Source organism: Vicugna pacos, chromosome 20, assembly GCF_048564905.1.
Source record: "Vicugna pacos chromosome 20, VicPac4, whole genome shotgun sequence".
Classification (NCBI taxonomy): Eukaryota; Metazoa; Chordata; class Mammalia; order Artiodactyla; family Camelidae; genus Vicugna; species Vicugna pacos.
In genome coordinates, this window is record NC_133006.1 from 11,564,838 (window position 1) to 11,583,538 (window position 18,701).

The 18,701-nt window shown below is 44.3% G+C and overlaps 2 protein-coding genes across 2 annotated transcripts in view; both read left to right on the forward strand.

The window, feature by feature from the left end:
* Positions 1-18,701, forward strand: part of PTCHD4 (patched domain containing 4) — a 178,289-nt gene that overhangs the window by 25,897 nt on the left and 133,691 nt on the right. The gene's annotated exons all lie outside the window — the stretch shown is intronic.
* LOC102534841 (patched domain-containing protein 4-like) lies at positions 5,211-6,806 on the forward strand. Its single transcript, XM_072944848.1, has 2 exons — positions 5,211-5,321; positions 5,616-6,806. The coding sequence occupies exons 1-2, from the start codon at positions 5,317-5,319 to the stop codon at positions 6,259-6,261; spliced, it is 651 nt and encodes a 216-aa protein (XP_072800949.1). The 5' UTR covers positions 5,211-5,316; the 3' UTR covers positions 6,262-6,806.

Below are 18,701 nucleotides of genomic sequence, written 5' to 3' on the forward strand. Positions count from 1 at the left end.
AAGAATTGGCCTTAGTATTTAAACTAGTTGCAACTGGAAACATCCAACATGATAAAGACCAAAACTGCCTCTAAAACTTTCCCTCTCAGATGTGCCCTTCCTGGATACAACATGCCTTGCCAAGAGGTGTGGGAGATCCAGTGCAAACTCCTTAAAGCCATCACAGATGGAGCTTAAGAGCGTTTTCTTAAAGCCCCAGAGCCAGCTTTGCTTGAGATGTCAGTGGCAGAAAAAAAAACCCATGTGAAATGACAGAAGGGTACCAGAGGTTCACCTTTAACGTACTACAGGGGTGTGGCGCAAGAGAATCCAGGAGAGGGATGCGGGAGTTTGCACCGTGATCATCATCCCCACCTCCTCTTCTCCCTAGACGCACAGCTAACTTGTACTATTCAGCCTCTCTTGTGACTAAGTTCTAATGTAAGGAATGTCAGAGGAGGTGATGTTTGCCTCTTTCCAGACCGAGCCATAAACCCCCCAGACGGCTCTTCCAGGCTCTCTCCCCCTTCCAGCTGGCTGGCTAGGAAATGGCCTTAGGAATGACCTTGGAAGCCATGAGTTAAAGGTGGATGAATGGCTTATGGACATAGACTTCTGTGTTCTACGTGTTCCTGCAGGAGTATCCACAGTGGACTGGCAACCTTGAACAAGATATAAACTTTTTTTGTTTTATACTGCTAAGTTTGACAGGTTAATTTGTTACAATTGTTAGTATTACAACATTAATTAGTACAGAAAAATTACAGAGTTTAGGTTAACAGTGATGTGAGTGAAGTGAACTAGTGGGTTAACAGAAGCCAGGTTTATGAACAAGGAAACTGAGGCTCAGAGAGTTAGGTGTCTTGCCGAAAATACTCAGGAAGTAACTTGTAGAGCTGGCCTAGAACTCAGCTGTTCTGGGTCCAAGTTTATGTTCTTCTGGTGTCCTATCCTGCAAGAGGACAGGTGGATGAAACTCAGTTGGGTTCCATGTCTTGAAAACTGGTCATGACCAAGATACATCAGAAAAAACAAACCCTGTATGAGCTAAACAGTACAGATTATTGTGTTGTTACTGGTTTAGTCCCTAAGTGCACTACTTTCAACTTTATACTAAGCTTTATTTTAAATCACATTCACTAGAATTATCATGTGATTGCTGTCCACTTATGTTTTAATGCAAACTAGCTTCCTCTAGGTTGATCTAGAATATTGCTAACATTTCCCTGCTTTTTAGCATGTAATTTATCTTTCTAATGAATTCATAATGGTACTTGGCATTAAGTTTTTACAGTACCAAAATTAAGGAACCATGCTTCTCTTCTTTCCCTTAAACATTTTTTCTAATAAAAAATAATATGTTTCCATTAGAAAAAAAAGTGATTTAAAAACCACCCACAGAGCCAGTTTCTCACGGTCAGAGAAGGAGGTCACAAGCAAGCAAGGGGAAGAGACTACAATGACCCACCTGGCGACAGACGACTTTTGGAGACATAAGTATGAACTCAGATTTAGCTTAACATAGATGCAGAGAGTTACATAAAGAGCTATTTATAGATACCCATATACAGGGATTGGTATAGACCCGTGCATTTCCTTTCTCTGTCAGCTGGGAGGGCTTAGAAGCAATAACATCCCGAGAGCAAGCAGCACATATGGCACCCAGATCTTTGTTTCTAATACCGTTCGCCAATAAAACAAAGCCGGGCTCCTTGGAGAAATGGCTGATTCCAGGACTGGGGGCTGGAAAGATACAAGATGAGCCTGGAATGTCTTATGGTGCCAGAAAGAAGGTACTTAAAAAAAATACCCCACAATGATGTAGTATCCTGAATGTCAAAGGGATACAGGAGCTCATGGAAAGAGCTCTCCATGGCCAAAACTGGAACAATTTGAGTAACAAGATAAACAGAGTAGTATCAAATTATAACCCAAAAATATAAAAGGAATCTGGAAATATCCATAAGTCTGTACTGATATAAAATACTCAATAAAGGGATAGAATAGAATCAAATAGACGAATATCCCCTGCAGAAAAATTGCAAGTAACTTATGGAGATTCCAACCTCAAGAAAAAAAAGGAGGTGGACCATAACTCCCACTCCTTAAGTGTAGGCTGTACACAGTGACTTCCTTCCAAAGAGGACGGTTTGGAAAGGCAGGTGGAAGAGGAGTGAATTTACAGTGGAGAAACCTGACAAACACTACTTCAGGTAGGCGGTCAAGTTTCACACCAGTAGTGACAAGTCACATAGATAAAATGTGCCCTTGACGTGCTGTAAGAAAAGTGGCACTTTACCTCTGTGTTCTTCCTCCCCCCAAACTCCTAACCCCCGTCTAATCATGAGAAAAAACATCTGACAATTCTCAGTTGAGGGGCAGTTTACAAATACCTGACCAGTGTTCCTCCTGTCTGTCAAGGTCATCAAAAAACAAGGAACTGTCACAGCCAGGGAGACCCTAACGAGACATGATGGCTAAATGCAATGTGGTATCCTCAATGGGACCCTGGGACAAATAAAAGGACATTAGTAAAAAACTAAGGAAAGCTGAATAAAATACGGACTTCAGTTAATTGACTTGAGTCAATATCGGTTCATGTATTGTAATGAAAGGACCACACCAGTGTAAGATGTTTATAGTAGGGGTCTGGAGGTGAGAAGGGCTGTCTGTACTCCATGTATCTTCATAACTTTCCTATAACGTAAAACTATCCTAAAATTTAGAAGTTATTTTTTTTCAAAACGCTACCTGTCATCTTCCAGTAAACACTCTGATGCAGATTTCATCTTTTTTCTATGAGTCTATTTTTATTTTTCCAAGTGGTTTCATACTGTGCATACTTTCTCGCTTAGCATTTAGTGAATGTATTTTCATGTGATTATAATCTTACAACATGATGTGTATTTATATCAAAGTAGATCATCATAGGGATGTATCATAAATTATTTAGTCAATTATCCATTGGTAACTTTATTCTTCTCTGATCCTGCTGAATTTACTGAGGAAGGAGAGGTGGGACATAGAGAGAGTCAGAAGAGAGGAATAATTCTGACATATTTGCTCATTGTGAGAAAGAGAGGGGTGGATCCGACTCAAAGCTGCCAGGGATCAAGAAACAAGAGACCAACACCAGACACTGGTGTTGGCTCTGCAAATAACTCTGAGTGTAGCCTTGAAGTCACTTAACCTGTACAGTTCTTTATCTATAAAGTGTCTTTATCTATAAAATGGAGTAGGCAACTTGCTCAATACCATCCATTCCTAAAATCTATTCTTCTATATTTTGCAAAAAGACTATTTCTTAGGCAATTTCATGTAGATGATATGGCCAGATATACTTAATAAAGAGGGTGTAGAAAATGGGTGACAGACACATTTCCTCTTTGCTACAGGGCCAAAAACAATTTCCCATCACATGGCACTAATGGAATACATTGCATGACGTGACAGTTGGAGGCAAAGGGGACTCTTCCTGCTGAAGCAGAGGGAGGACTAGACCCTGAATGTTGCAAGGACACTGAGTTCAGCTGAGCTTGGGAAAATTCTGTCTAACAGTGGTTCCTAGAAAAATTAGTGGTTTCTTAGATGTGAGAATTTTGCAGCCTGGGCTGGGTAGAAAACTGTCAGGGATATTATAGAAGCTATTTCTGCCCTGGGTAGGAATTCAAGCTGAATGGTCACCAAGAATACTTTTCATTTTAAAAGGCTAAGACTTTACTTTAACCTTATGAACACCACCACCTTTAGACCCCTGACCGTAAGCTTTGCCCCTGTTTCTGAGTTCTCTGCTGTCTCATTGGTCTCCTGAACTGAAGAACTGATCCATTAGCAAAAACAAAGGCATCTATTAAGCAGATAAGTCCTTGGGCTTGTTTGTACGCATTGATGGGTTCATGTCTAAGCATCTTATGAAGGATGGGCCGTTTCATTGTGATTAAGAGAGTGTGAGTGGAATCATCTCTTGAAATTCAATCTTCTCTACTAGGTCAGTGCAGAAAACAGAAACGTTGGAAAGCAGATCTCCAGTTCACAATCAGACTTTAGAACTTGGCCTCAAAATTTCTTCATATTCTTTCCAGAACATGAACTTGTGAAAGCCCCAATAGGTAGAAAATACTACACACACACACACACACACACACATGAATATTAAAGTTTTTGAAACTGCTCTGATATGCAGAGGGTTCCTCACCTTCACACTGTTAGGTTTTGAGGGAGGAACTGCACCTGAAAGGAAGTCTTCTTTCCCATATGGTGAAGGTGCCTGGCTGTTTCACACATTAGTTGACTCCCATGTGTTTCCTCCTACCTATCTACCTACCCCGTTTATTCCGGCAAAGACTATGTGATGGGTGTACCAACGTGTTCATTTCTGGAATTCCACTCCTAGGAGAAAATTAGATAGCCTCTCACTCACTTCATCTCAGAATAATTCCGTCCTCAGGAGTGATGGGTGGAAGGGGAAACGGAGGAAGGAGACTGAAACAAACCAGCTTTAAGAACTTTTGGTCCTAAATTTCAAAAGTGCAGAGAGTGAATGTAAGATTTTATGAGAAACCACATATTGCCCGCGGATGTTCACTTCCAACACATACACACACACACACACCACCCCAAGCCATAGGCGACTGCTATTCGCAAACGCCTCCTCTCCAATCACCAGAGCAAGGAAGGATCCCCAGAGCCCCAGCGCACCGCCAGTAGCTGGGGTCTCTGGCAGCCTCGGCCGCAGCCGACCAGTCTGGGGAACGACAGCGTGGAAAGTATTGCAAGGAAATCCTTTACATGCTTTGTGGTTTGTTAAAAATGCAGCATCATCCTCTCCGCTCCCTTTCTGGGGCCGACAAGCCGAATTCGAGGGCACAGGGAAACCGGAGGGGTGAAAAGTCTGCCTCCTCCGGGAGCCCTCGAGTCCCTCCTTCCACGCGCGCCGCCTCCCCGCCCCCTGCCCTTCTCGGGCTCGGATCGCCACCGCTCCAATGGGCCGGCGGCGCCCTCACCATGTCCTGTTCCATTCACTCCAGCGGGGAGAGAAGAGGGAAAACAAAACTCTAAAAATAACTGTCAGCCTCTTAAAAAAAGGAAAGCTTAGCTGCCACCCCCCCTCCACCCCGCGCTCCCGCCCGTCTCTTCTCCCTCCTCCCGCCCCCCCTCGTGGGGCACATGTCTGCTTCTTACAACACCGAGCCACATGGTTCCAGTTAGGCGCCGAACCCCACCAGGTCGGAGAGGAAATCCACATCTGTGGGACGCTCCGCACGGAACCACCTCCAGCCAGGGAGGCCGGGGGACTGCAGCACCGAGATGAAGGGCTAGACCGCGGGATCGCTGCTCATGCGGTGAGAGGGGGCGCGGGAGGCGGCCGGGGTGCGGGGAGGCCGGGGAGGGGTGGGCCCGGGGCCCCCGCAGCGCCCGTCGCCCGCCCCCGCGCGCGCGGTCGGCATCTGCCCGCCTTGCTGCAACTTGCTGCAGTGTTTGAAAGAGTAGTAGGAGCGCAGGGAGGTGGGGCCGGGAAAGACCCGGCAGAGTGGTGGGGGGTGAGCGCAGAGGGGGCGGGGGGCCGGCCCGGAGGGGGTGGGACGGGGGCGACGGGGGTAGCCCGGCGCTTACACATGTCACATGTGCTTTTTAAGACGGCCGGGAGCGCCTGCGAGCTGGATTTGGTGGAGGATGCTGCGGCAGGTGCTTCGCAGAGGGCTCCAGTCGTTCTGCCACAGGCTGGGCTTGTGCGTGAGCCGGCACCCGGTCTTTTTCCTCACCGTGCCCGCAGTCCTGACCATCACCTTCGGCCTCAGCGCGCTCAACCGCTTCCAGCCCGAGGGCGACCTGGAGCGCCTGGTCGCGCCCAGCCACAGCCTGGCCAAGATCGAGCGCAGCCTGGCCAGCAGCCTTTTCCCCCTGGACCAGTCCAAAAGCCAGCTGTATTCGGACTTACACACCCCCGGGAGGTATGGCAGGGTGATCCTCCTCTCCCCACCCGGGGACAATATTTTGCTCCAGGCTGAGGGCATCCTGCAGACACACCGAGCCGTGCTGGAAATGAAGGTGAACCACAAGGGCTATAATTATACTTTTTCCCATCTGTGTGTGTTGAGAAATCAGGATAAGAAATGCGTGCTGGATGATATTATTTCAGTGCTAGAGGATCTCAGGCAGGCTGCCGTCTCCAATAAGACAACAGCCAGGGTGCAAGTGAGGTATCCCAACACTAAATTAAAGGTAGGCTCCTCCTGCATGCTTCTGCCAATTAAAGAGGCAGCGCTTCATTTCTCGCCCTAAACAAGCAAAGAAAATGCAGAGGTCTCATCCTTAAGACTCGGAAGCTGATGCTTCTTTCATTTTTGGGGGGAAATAAATGATGGGCAACTGAGTGAAGAAAACAGGCAATAAATGGCATGACTAGATATTAAGAAATTCAAAGCCAAACAAAACAAATGCCAAAATGAAAAACAAAATGGAAAAAAAAAAAGTTGTTTCTGAGACCCTGCAATTACATCTTTGTTCAGGGTTAATAAATCAATGAATGGAAGGGGGAGGGGGAATCCTGAACAGTTTGGGGGATTTCTTTTCATTCTGGGGCTCGATGTATTTCTTATTACTGATGGCACATCCACCTGGTGCCATATCCACCTATTTACATCTTCAGCCTGGCTTGATGTGGACATGTAGGGAGTTTGTGTTTCGCTGCCCTGTGAGTGTGTGTCTGAAAGCAGTGGGTGTGAATGATGTGATGTGTTTGCAGAGCAAAAGAAGCAGAGATTTTCTATGTGTGAAGATGGGGATGTGCAGCTAACTGACATACTAGTTTACTGAGTCCTGTCATCTTCCTTCCCCTCCTCAAAAAAAAAAAAAAAAGAAAAAAAAATCCAAACCAGAGCAAGATCACTATAACAGCCCAATACCAAAAGAAAGGGGAAAATCACAGTCAGCAAAAAATTGCCGTGAATGATTATTTCAGCATTAAATATATGGTGCTGTTTAAACTCTCACTTCAGATTTTGATGTTCAAATGAGATTTCTAAACTCATTCCACACTGTCAGGACTCAGCTACTGCAGGCAATGAGGCATGCAGTCTCCAGGTGACTGAAGTTTCAGGGACAAATGTGACTTCCAAAAGAGTCACTGCACCATTTGAGTGCTCGACCCTGTGCATGCTCAGAGGCTGCACAGCCAAGAATTCCCAAGACAGGGGTTTCCCTGGAAGAAGGAATTTTCTGTCTTCTGAGGTATATGAGTATGTGTGTGTGGTTCTGGGGAGATCATGGAATGGGAGGGACCCCCGTTTCAATAAACGAGTGGCCTGAAATAGGAAATCACTGTATTTCTATTTACCTATTTGATATAGTCGGCATCTGTACACAATTTAAAAATAACTTTCTTGGGATTTTTTTGAGGTAAAAAAGCTCTTTTTCCTGACTTGAAGGAGGATTTAATGCACTTAGAAACCAGGGATTCCTCAGGAAACCCCATAACCTGCATCCTTTGAACATGCTATCCTTGTTGAAATCCATCAGTGGCTGACGGGGTTTCAGCCCCTTGTTCAGAGGAACAGTCCCTTGGGGTCTAGTGAAACTGGACAGATGATTCATCAGCTTGAAATCTAGGTAAGGGCTTGCCTGCCTCACACTTATTGAAGGGAGCATAATGAATGTATGTAGTTGGGCAACATACTTTCTGTTTCCTGAATCCTTGGCCATCAACGTTACTGCTTGCTCAAGAAAAGGATGCGGTAAAGAGGCAATCTTCCTCGCCTACAGTCTTTCGACTGAGTTCTGTCCTAGGCCTTCACATCTGGTGTAAAGAAAGATTTTGAAACTGTGACATGTTTAAACTTCAGTTTGTTTTTCCTGTTGAGGCAAGTTTACAGTTTATTCACATGCAGTCTTGGTTGGATTCCTTAATTCCTTTGGTCGGCAGTGCTCTCCAGGTGGAAGGGCTTTGTCCAGTCAGCAACTGTGGGGTTTCTTTTTGTCTGGCAATATCATTATGACATTTACAGTCCAAACCCTCGAGGTCTCTAATTCACTCCTTTAATAATCATTGCTTGTGCTCCTATGATTTACCAGGTGTGCCTCTAGGCACATAAAATAGCGTCTGAGGCAAGGAAAGCAAGGTTCTTACCTTCATGAGGCTTAATCGTAGATGCCAGGGTCCTCACTCTGAGTTACGTGCAAGCAGGGACTCTGAAATCCGTGGGTCCACCATGCTGGGCCTAAAATAGATGCTCCATCTAAACTTTCTGGCTGATTGGTTGGATGCTCTACATCTTGGTAGGAGTCAGTAGATAATCATAAAAGAATGTGGAGTAACTGATTACAAAGAGCAAGGTCATACTAGTGAAATTATTCTGCTAACCATATGAAGAACAGATGAATTATACACTGGCTCTCTAATCTGTAAAGCCCTTTTCCTGCTCCATTCTGATCGCAGTGTCTCCTCAGATGCGTTGGCTTGACTCTCTTTGCATGGCGTCAGTGGGGTCCTTAAGCTATGTTTGGGTAAAGGAATTTGAGAATCTTCTGAGAGCAGTGGGCCCTCCGGAGCGCCTGGATGTAACATCACACATGCTAATATAATACAAAGTGTAATCGATAGGATACGGGGATACCTAGAACCCCAACAGAGGGTCTTCAAGTGAAGAATTCCTTGGCACAGAACCAAGTGAGATGGCCTTTTTTGATTCTATATGATTTGGAAATGATTTCAATTCCTATGTGACAGTGGTGCTCAAGCAGTCCCTGGGGTGCTGACCCACGACAGAGTTTGAGAACTTCTATTGTATGGGATTTGAGGGAAGTTTTTAGACATACCTTTTTGGCCCTCTTATTCATTTTGCCTTCCTCTGTCCCACGTGGGTCCCTGATCTTCCCAACTCTGGCCAGTATGGAAAATTTGAGTGCTGGATGATGCTGTTGGTGGGCAGAGAATTGATCGCTGAGGAGAAATGCAGAATAAACAGCAGTGGCTGGATAATGTGAGGAGGAACTGGCAATCTCTTACATAAAAGAAGCAGGAGGTCAGAGCTTGGAGATAGTCTGAAGACGTGTAAGCACTGACTGACAGAAAGAAGAGGTCGAGAACCTTGGTTATGACAATCAGAAGGGCATCTTCCGAGTATTATAAAGACACCCAAGTAGTTCTGAGCACAGAAAGGTTTAGAACTTCTGATAGGCATGATTATCTTGACAAGGTGATCCAGACAATGAGGGACACAGGAAGTTGCTGGTTTAGGATTCTAAACAGAGGCTCTGATAAAGCTGATATGAAAAAAGGAGCAGTCAGCCAAGAATGCTACAGAAGTGAGACATGTACACATTTTCAAAAGCTGTGTAGAAAAGATGCCAAAATCTGAAACCCTTACACCTGTATGAGATGAACTCTACAACTGTGGCTGTCCTTATAATCTTTATATTGTTGAATCTTCTATTCCCCACCCGTGGTAAACCTTATCCAGCTCTATGCAGACAGAATTTACATCACTGATTAGTTTGTTGATTAATTTGCTCATTGATGCTGAAACATCAGAAAATTATCATCACTGTTCAAACCTCTATGACACCCTTTTATTTCAAAGGTATTCTCTACACTTTTCAGATTTCTCTACTGTTTTTTGACCCTAATAATTTGGGGGCCATTTTCCCCACTTATTTAAACACACATATTGTATACATTAATACAATGCGACCAGACTGAATTTTGAAATTAAACACCTAATGTATTGTTGGAACCAGTCTCGATTAAATTGAGACGGGCACTCAAAATCCTTAAGCAAGAACTGCTCTAAACCCCAAGAAGTATTTTCATTATAATTCAAGGGGCTCAGGTGGTTGCAGGTAATAATTCCCTGCTTCTTAGGTAGCCCATCACAACCTCACTTTCCCATCTGGATGGTTCCAAGAAAGTCATGATTTCCATGTGTCCCCAGTTTTTTTTATTTTAGCCACTGAAAAAGGCCAAGTAAAGAAGCAGATAAATGTGGCCCATGGCAAATGGTGAGAAAGAAATGAAGCAGCTTTGCTTCTCCTGCAGCCTGTCCTCCTTGCTAAATTCCATTAATACACACCTCTGAATAGACGCTGAAGTGAAGTGTATGTACTCCAATGTATCACATTTAAGAATAGATTTTCCTACCTCTTAACAAAAGAGTGTTTCTTTGGACACATTTTGAGTACGTCATCCTACTTTGGAAGTTGTTGCCATTCATTACTTCGTTCCAGTCTCAGCAGAAGAGCAACTTAAGCCAACACGGAAAGTAAGGACCAACTTTTTTTTTTTTTTAAAGATTTCCAAGAAAAGTTATTTCATAGACTTCTTTCCCTAATTCATTCTAAAACCTCAAAAGATATCTCTGTCAGGATCTTCTCTGATATGTAGATTTAAGCTTACATTCCTGATTCTATCTCTTAATAAGGGAGAAAAAAATTGCTACCTTATCGACTGTTCAGTTTCTGTTCTAACTGATGTGGTGTTTTATACACCGCACGTCATTTTTGCAAGCTTATGAGTCAGAGGGAGTATTTTTATCCCCATTTTGTAAATTAGGAACCTAAAGATCAGGAGGTTAAGTGACTTCTAAGAGGTCCCCATGGAGTACATGTTGGAGCTGGGATTTAAATCCAGGTCTGTCAGGCACTGACGTTTATATTCTCACCACGATGCTACATTAGGTCCTTGCACATCCTGCACCATTCTCTGTAACGACAGCGCTTTTTACTAAGAGAGAGCTAGGGCCATAACTCCCAAGCCATCCCAGATCCACGCTAAGGTACCACCACTGCTCCTGCACCCCAGTCCCCGCCGTCCATCACTCACTCAGAGGGATCAGCCCAGGTGAAGTGAAGCCTCTCTTCCCTCATTCACCTTCAAGAGAATAAAGCTCCTAGTCTGGACAAACTCTGTTATGGAACCTGCCACAAAGAGTGTAGCAAATTCCCCTCTGGCACATGATTTCACCTTTAATGCCATTTCACAGCAATTCAGAGCAAACTAAGGTGAGGTTCCAGGATCAGCTGAGAGTGGAGAAAGCCTGAGTGTGGTCCATAGTTCTGAGCCAGGGGCTTATGTGCCAGGCAAGTTTGAGAACTTCTGTCTTAAACCGGCATCAGAAAAATAGAATTGTTGAGACAGCCTGGGATAACACGATGCAGGCTAAATTGAGAAATGTTCAGGAGAGACCTGCGTTTTAACCCCAGTTCTGTAAAGACCAGTTGTGTGACACTGGACAAGTCCCATCACCGATCTGAGCTTCAGGCTCTGGGATTCTTCTGTAACATTCCACCGCGTCATAGATAAATATCATGATGGTGGATTTCGGGATATGTTCTAGAATATTTCTCCTCTGGAGTAGAGTAGATGTACTTGAATAGATGTGAACTATGCCGCTGAACGTTGATTGTGGTTTCCTCAAGCTGCTGTTTCAAAATGAGTTCATTCATTAAACTTTTATGAATACCCAAGTGGACAAACGACTTGCTTGGTGTTGGGGCCTAGATTCCGCTCCTTGGCTTCAACAAAGACCTACTTTAAACTAAATTAAATAAATTGCATAAGTACTTATTTATGCTTCTTTCTAGAGTTTGGGAATTCAAGGATTAAGGAGAGCTTTTACAAAAGGAGAAGAGAAACAGTTCTCACGGTTTTTCTCATTTTCTCGCCGTCAGCTGAGCTGATGGTGGTTTTCTCTGTGGTTCAGGACCACCAAGGGCTTGGGGATGGGGTGGGGAGAAGTCAGAGAGACTGACAGCATGATGGAAATGTAGGTGGGGCTAAGGCCATGCCCACTCCACCCCCAAAAGACAAACACTCCTTTACCTCTCTTGCCACTTTTAGCAATAATTAGCTCTCCTACTTTTTTCTTAATCTTTCTCCTTTGAAAGTTATTATAACTGAAACAGGCTATGATGTTGTGCTTTTCAAAATATATCGTATTACGAGAATATTTTGCATTTTAGCCCCATTAGCCATCACACCGTGATTGGACCACATTGCTTTTAATTCAGTTTAGAGTTGATCAGCATGTGTTCAGACCTGTTCCAGATACATCCAGACGTTTCTACACATGCTCAATATCAACATTTTTGAAAAAGAAATCTGGCAATTCCAAGGGTCTAGATTTGCAGAAGACAGCTCTAGATTGGATAGCAGGTCTATTTCTTCCCTAACTTTAGTTAAGCAAATCACCCGGGCCCCCTCTGCAGGGTGGAAACATGGAAGTGACTCAGTTCTCTGGATCATTTCTGCCAGGGTGCTGGGGGAGAGGGTTAGAGCCGTCACAGCCCTGGCAGCCGGTAACATTCGGTGATGCTTCTGCCCTAGAAGTGTGCCAAGCTGCATTGTAAGCTACACAGTTAATTTCCTTTCGTTTTCTAAGACCTTGCTCCTCAAAGTGTTGCGCAGGGACGGGCAGCATCGTCATCACTTGGGAGCTTGTTGGAAAAGGAAGCTCCCCAGGTCTCACCACAGACCTACCAGCCGGAACCTGCACTTTAACAAGCACCCCAGGTGATTCAGATGCACCTGAGAGTTTGAGAAGCTTGGGTCTAAGACACAAGAGGGACTGTAGCCTTCCTCATTCCTGGCTTGAGTTTGAAGTAGCCCATGGACGCAGACTGAAAACACGGTGAGAAAGCTGATCGAGCCTGTAGCCGTGCCATGTGGACGTGTGATAGCGACGGTGGCGAGATGCCTGGAGAATCATCAAGCAGCTGTTCCACGTGGGGAAGCCCTCGGCCCTTTCATCTGCAGTTGGTTGGGCCTGTCACCTGGTTAGGCTTAAAGCTGATTACTGTCGTTCAGTATTTTCCAAAAACCTTGAAATTAAATCTAACGATCTCTTTAAGGAAAAAGAATCAGCAGCGTTCTTCTCAAGCCCCTTTGCAGTTATTTTACGATAGTGGCAACATTAAGCCCTCGTTAGCCTGATTATGGTAGTATTATATGAGCACACAAGGTACAGGAACTCTACATAGGCACGAGAGGATAGGGGGGAAGTGAAACACAGAATTAGAGTGGAGTGTATTTTTAAAGTGGCCTGGCAATCCACGCCTTTCTCAGACAGGATTACTATGGCAGAACCATTCATCGAAATCAAGGCTCATTCTCTGTAAGGCGGGGGCATTCAGGGCCTCTGAAAGGCACCTGATGCGCAGCTCTTGAAATGTGTGAGTCTGTTTAGTCACTGGATTTGTGCTGGAACAACCAGTCCTCTCCCTCCGGAGTTCCCCTCCCAGCAAGGAGAGGCTTCCCCTGGGCTGCCGTCTCCTTCCTCTCCTGTCTCAAAGGCTGAGAGGATGGCTCTGGGTCTGGAAAGCAGAAACACGTTTACAGGGTTCTCCCAGCTTCAGGAGGGTCTGAAAGCAGCTCCAGGAGCTCGTGGTAGACAGAGGCTGGACTGCACACGTAGGGCTCAGTCCCTAAGCTCTTTCTGCCCCTTGAACGTTCAGGTCTGTTCTATCACCTCACCAGGTCTCAGTTATGCGACAGAGAGAGCGTTCAGTTCGCATTGTCACTGTGGGGCATGCTAACGTGGACAAGTTGTACCTCAGACTCAAAAGTCGTTTGTAAACACTAGCAGACTAACAAAGCTGTTGCTGGGTGTCTGCTCTGTGCCAGGCCCTGGCTGGGAGCTGGAGATTCAGTGAGGAACAAAACAGATGTGGTGCTTGACCTTCCAGGAGCTTGAGTCTAACACGAAAAACAAAAATCACATGGATACATTCATAATTAATTACAGATTATCACAAAGAAAACTGCATGGTGCTGTGAGAGAAGGATTCCAAGTCTTGGGCTGTGACAAGTGACCTTCTTGAGGAACTGACTGGGAGCTGAGATCTGAAGGGTGACAGAGGGTTAACAGGCAAGGCTGGGTTAGATGGTAGGAACAACAGCAGGGAGGGGAGGACATGGTACCTTAGATGCGTTGAATGAAAACCACTGAGGTGGAAGTTAAAGAGTGACCATGGTGAGGGTGCTAAGGGCCACATTAAGAACCTCTTGAGAGTTAATGTAACACAGTTTAGATCAGGACCTATTGACCTCCATTGTCCAGGTTTACATCTGTACTCTGTTCCTTTTGCTCTGTAACTTTGTACAAATGTTTTAGCCTCTTTGTAACTCAGTTTTCTCATCATAGCCCCGACTTCCTAGTTTTAAATTGATTCAATGAGTTTATGATACCTAGGGCAGAGCTTCTCAAACTCCATTTGTCACCCAGGGATCTTGTTTAAAATGCAGATTCCATTTCAGTAGGTCTGGGATGGAGTGAGATTCGGCATTTCTAGCAAACTTCCAGGTGATACTGATGCCTCTGGTCCTTGATCCACACTCTGAATAGGAAGGATATCAAGCCCTTAGAGCAGCGCCAGATTCTTTGAAAATCCTTTAAAAAAAATTGCTGGGTGATTCAGATGCACTTGAGAGTTTGAGAAGCTCGGGTCTAAGACACAAGGGAGACCTTAGCCTTCCTCATTCCCAGCTTGAGTTTGAAGTAGCCCATAGATGCAGACCAAAAACATGGTAAGAAAGCTCCTTGAGCACTGATATTCTGCCCTTATTCTGGAATTGGTTGATTGACTGCTTTGTGAACTCATGGTGAGATGAAAAGCCCTTTTTGTTTCAACCCTCAAAGTTGAGTCTTTCTATCCTGTGGTAGTCATTGCTGTTTATTTAATAAGCAGAGTAGGAGGAGCTTGGATCCCTCTGCTTTTTGTGCTAAAGAGCTTGAGCTGCCTCCAAAATCCTCATTCTGCATGTGACCTCTCTTCACTAAGGGCAGTAAAGAACAGATAAGAATACTGTGGGACTTTGGTTTCAGTGTCCCCTGGATCTGGAAATATCTCAGAGGTTGTATATTTGTATCATTTGCAATAGAGCCAACTTTAACCTCTCTCTCCTGTCTGGGCTTTCCCAGACGTCAGCCTCTATTGAGCCTCAGCTTCTTACTGGCTCACTCCCTCACCATTCCCATATTTATAATTATTCCCACAAACTAGTCTTTGTCATTGTCTATTCTTTCAATATCGTCGTTCAAGCCAGACATTGATTTTCTTCCATGTCTATAACTCTTTGAATGGCATTCTCTCCATTCTGTCATTGACTCGGGTGCAGAATCTCAGTCACCTATGATTAATTCTTCCTTTCCCCCTCACCCCCACCCAGCCAAAGACATAGAAACAGCGAGAGCTAATTCATTCCATGCCAAGGTGGCCCTTAGAACAATAGCATCCCCATTGCCTAGGACCTTGTTAGAAATGTGCATTCTTGGGTCTCAGTCCAGATCTACTAATACTAGGGGTTGGGGGCCACAAGCTCCCTAGGTGATTCTGATCCCTGCCGACATCGGAGGACCTCTGTTCTGCAGCAGAGGCATTCGGTCTTGGCTGAATGTAGGAATTATGCTGGGAGCTTGAAAAATACTGATGTGTGGGTCTCCTCCCCAGAGATTCTGACTTCATTAGTCAGGAGGTGGCATGGACACTGGGATTTTAAAAACCTCCTCTGGTGATTATCCTGGATTACCAAGGTTGAAGTCCAAGGTCTTCTTTTCAAATTTCTTTTCCTCCTCACTGTCTCTTCCTCGGGCTTTTATCGCCTCTTACCTATTTTATCTAAGCAGTAATCTAGTCTCTCTCACATAACTTCTCACACTTGGAACCTTGCCTGTGTAGCAGGATCATCTACTTCTTTTGATTATATTTTTCTCTAATCAAATCCTGCAAGAGCTCCCCATTGCCTGGAGAGGACATGACAAACCATAGCCATTGAGAATGTCCCTTGGCTGGGCCCCCAACTTGCCATGAAGTTTCAGGTTGCAGTACACCTTATGCTGCAACTAAACCACAGCAAACCCATCCTGAATTTTCCTGGCTTTTTTTTTTAACCTTCATTCATGCTGTTCCTATGGCTTGGAATTTCTTTCATGGTGTCAAACTCACATCTCGTATATTTGCTTTTTCCATGGATCTATTCTCAGTGCTTCCAAAGGGAGAAAGCACTTTTATCCACTTTAGAGGTGCTTTGAAGGCAGTTCCCCTAATCAAAGTGTAACTTGTGTTATAGACTTTGGGCAAGTCTTTGCTGACGTATAACTGTACGTGCCTAATGAACCAGTAATGCTGCTAGCCCTCACTGCATACGTTGATTTGCCTCTGTGGGGTTAGCCAATACGGAGGAGTCTGTGGAACGATCCCTTGGGGGATTTTGCAAGGGAACAGAGAAAGAGCCCATCCAGTCAGTCTGCCATTCTCAGGCTGGGCTAAACCCTCAGGAAAGATGGCCACAGAAGGACATCAAAAGCTCTTTCTATGAGTGGTCCTGAGATCCATGAGCCACAAGCAAGACGGCTTTGTGCTTAGGACACAAAGGACCACCAGACGAGAGAGAGACACTTTGGCCAGCTATACACAGCACATATGTGACTTCAGCCCAGGAGAGGCTGTGGGGAGGTGGCTTGAACACCTGGTCAGGTTACCAGATTTAGCAAATAAAAGTACAGGCTACCTAGTTAAATTTGAATTTGAGATAAACAAGAAATAATTTTTAAGTGAAAATATGTTCTAAATACTGCCTTCTCTGCTTATCTGAAATTCAGATTTAACTGGGTGTCCTATATTTTATCTGGAAACCTAGCACGATGGGAATTCACAGTGTCCCATCTGAAGACCCCAGCACAGACTTCAGAGTGTCACAGGACCAGCACCATGTGCTCGAAGGCAAGGAGTGGCCCATCAGCCAGCGGGCCGAAGAGGCAGACCATGAAGACCCAGTTGGGAAATAATAAAGATCTTTTAAAGACCCCCGGAAGTGCATGAGTAAAGCTTTTCAGGGGCCAGAGTTCCTGTCTTATTCAGGTGGGGACGCAAGCAAGTTAAATTTAAATTTCTCTTGATATAACCTGGTAAGTGTACTCAGGCATTAGGAAACACAAGTTACATTTACTGTTTTAATAGTTCCAAGTGTTTACTTGCTAACGAAATGAAAATATAATGGATACATGAGAGAAACTTATCCAGGACTGTGCTGGATAAACACTCCATTTAGAAGATGTCTTTTGTTTTATATTTTATCTGTGAGAAGATGAAAAATATTTATACATAAATAGATGTGCGGTTAAAGAAATTAAGTTATAAGATAAGTAAGCCCTGGGGATATAATGTTCAGCATGGTGACTATAGTTAACAATACTGCACTGTATATTTGAGGTTGCTGAAAGAGGAATGTTAACTGAAATTATGGTAATCATTTTGCAATAAACACATAAATCATGTACCCCTAAAATGAACACAATGTGATATGTCAATTCTGTCTCAATTTTTAAAAACTTTAAAAAGGATAAAAAGACACTGCCTGCATTAGCTAGAACCTATCTGTATTAAGACAGCAATTTATCATAAATGAAATAATTTAGGTCAATACTATGGTTTCAGAAGGATTTTTTTTTTTTTGGAAAAGGTCCATCAATTACTCAAGTTTAAGAGTCATTAGATTGGAGAAGGATATTTATTTAGCTGCCCTAGGACTGAGAATATCATAAGCAAAAATACTAGAGGCCATAAAATCTAAAGTGAAAGATTTGATCATTTCTATTCATGTGATGGTAGAGAGTGAAATTAATTTCTTCAAGCATAGGGACTTGGGTAAAGAAGGACAGAAGTCCTATGAGAAAGAAAGAAGGAAGGAAGGAAGGAAGGAAGGAAAAAAAGGATGGAAGGAAGGAAGGAAGGAAATGGATGTTGGGTGAAGACTGGTGGAAATTTGTAGGGTGAGAGTATTAGCCAGCCAAAAGCTGAACCCCTAGACAGGACAGGTTTCCCTTCCCATGAATGAAATGTGGCTTTGAAATCAAAGATGACGCATGCTCTTATTTGTTTGTACACCAGCACTAGTAAGTATACGGGCTATTTAGGACCCATCTTCTTTTCCTTCAAGATTATAAGGCTTTTAAGGGCAGGAATCGTCACTTGTTCACATTTCTCGTTTAAAAAGAATGCGAGGAAAGCCCAGCTTGTCAGTTCTCCCTTCCCAGGATCCAGGTCTCCCTGCGCGATGCAGTCTGGGGCATGATCTCCGCAGGGCAGGTTCCTGGGCGTGTGAAGCAGGGCCTGAGTACCGGGGCACGCAGTCAGGGCGGTGGGCAGCAGGCGGTGCCCTGGGACACAGACACTCTGTTCAGCTCCCGGGGGCGTCGGGGTGAGAAGCTCAGGGGCTGCACTAGTTTAATGACCCCTTTTCGGAGATCAAGCAGACCTCTCTGAGGGAATAGCACACAAAACTGGTACTGGCGGCTTGACATTTATTGTCATTTCATTCTTTTCAACCTTCGTTACCCTGGGGATTATTTTTAAGGAATTGGATCCTTTCTAGGCTGTGAAAACTTTAGACAGTTCTTTTAGTAACTAATCGCATGTTATCAGCGTGTCTCTTGCGAAACAAAGTTCATTTGTATTTTTAGTTAATTTATCTCAAAGAGTCGTTTATAGACTGATGTTACTCTAGTAGTCTTCTTCCTGATAGAAGAATATTTAGGTAATTGATAACTAAATTGACATAAGATTCTTCATTTCCGATCTTCTTCCTCAGCTCTGTGTCCTGAACTTACTGGTGATGTTAAAGTTATAAGCATTGATAGTGAGGCCCATTTCGCCTAAAACAACAACCGTTTCTTATTGCGGTGGGTTCTTCATGGGGGATAGAGATAGGGGAGCCTCTTATTGATTAAGCC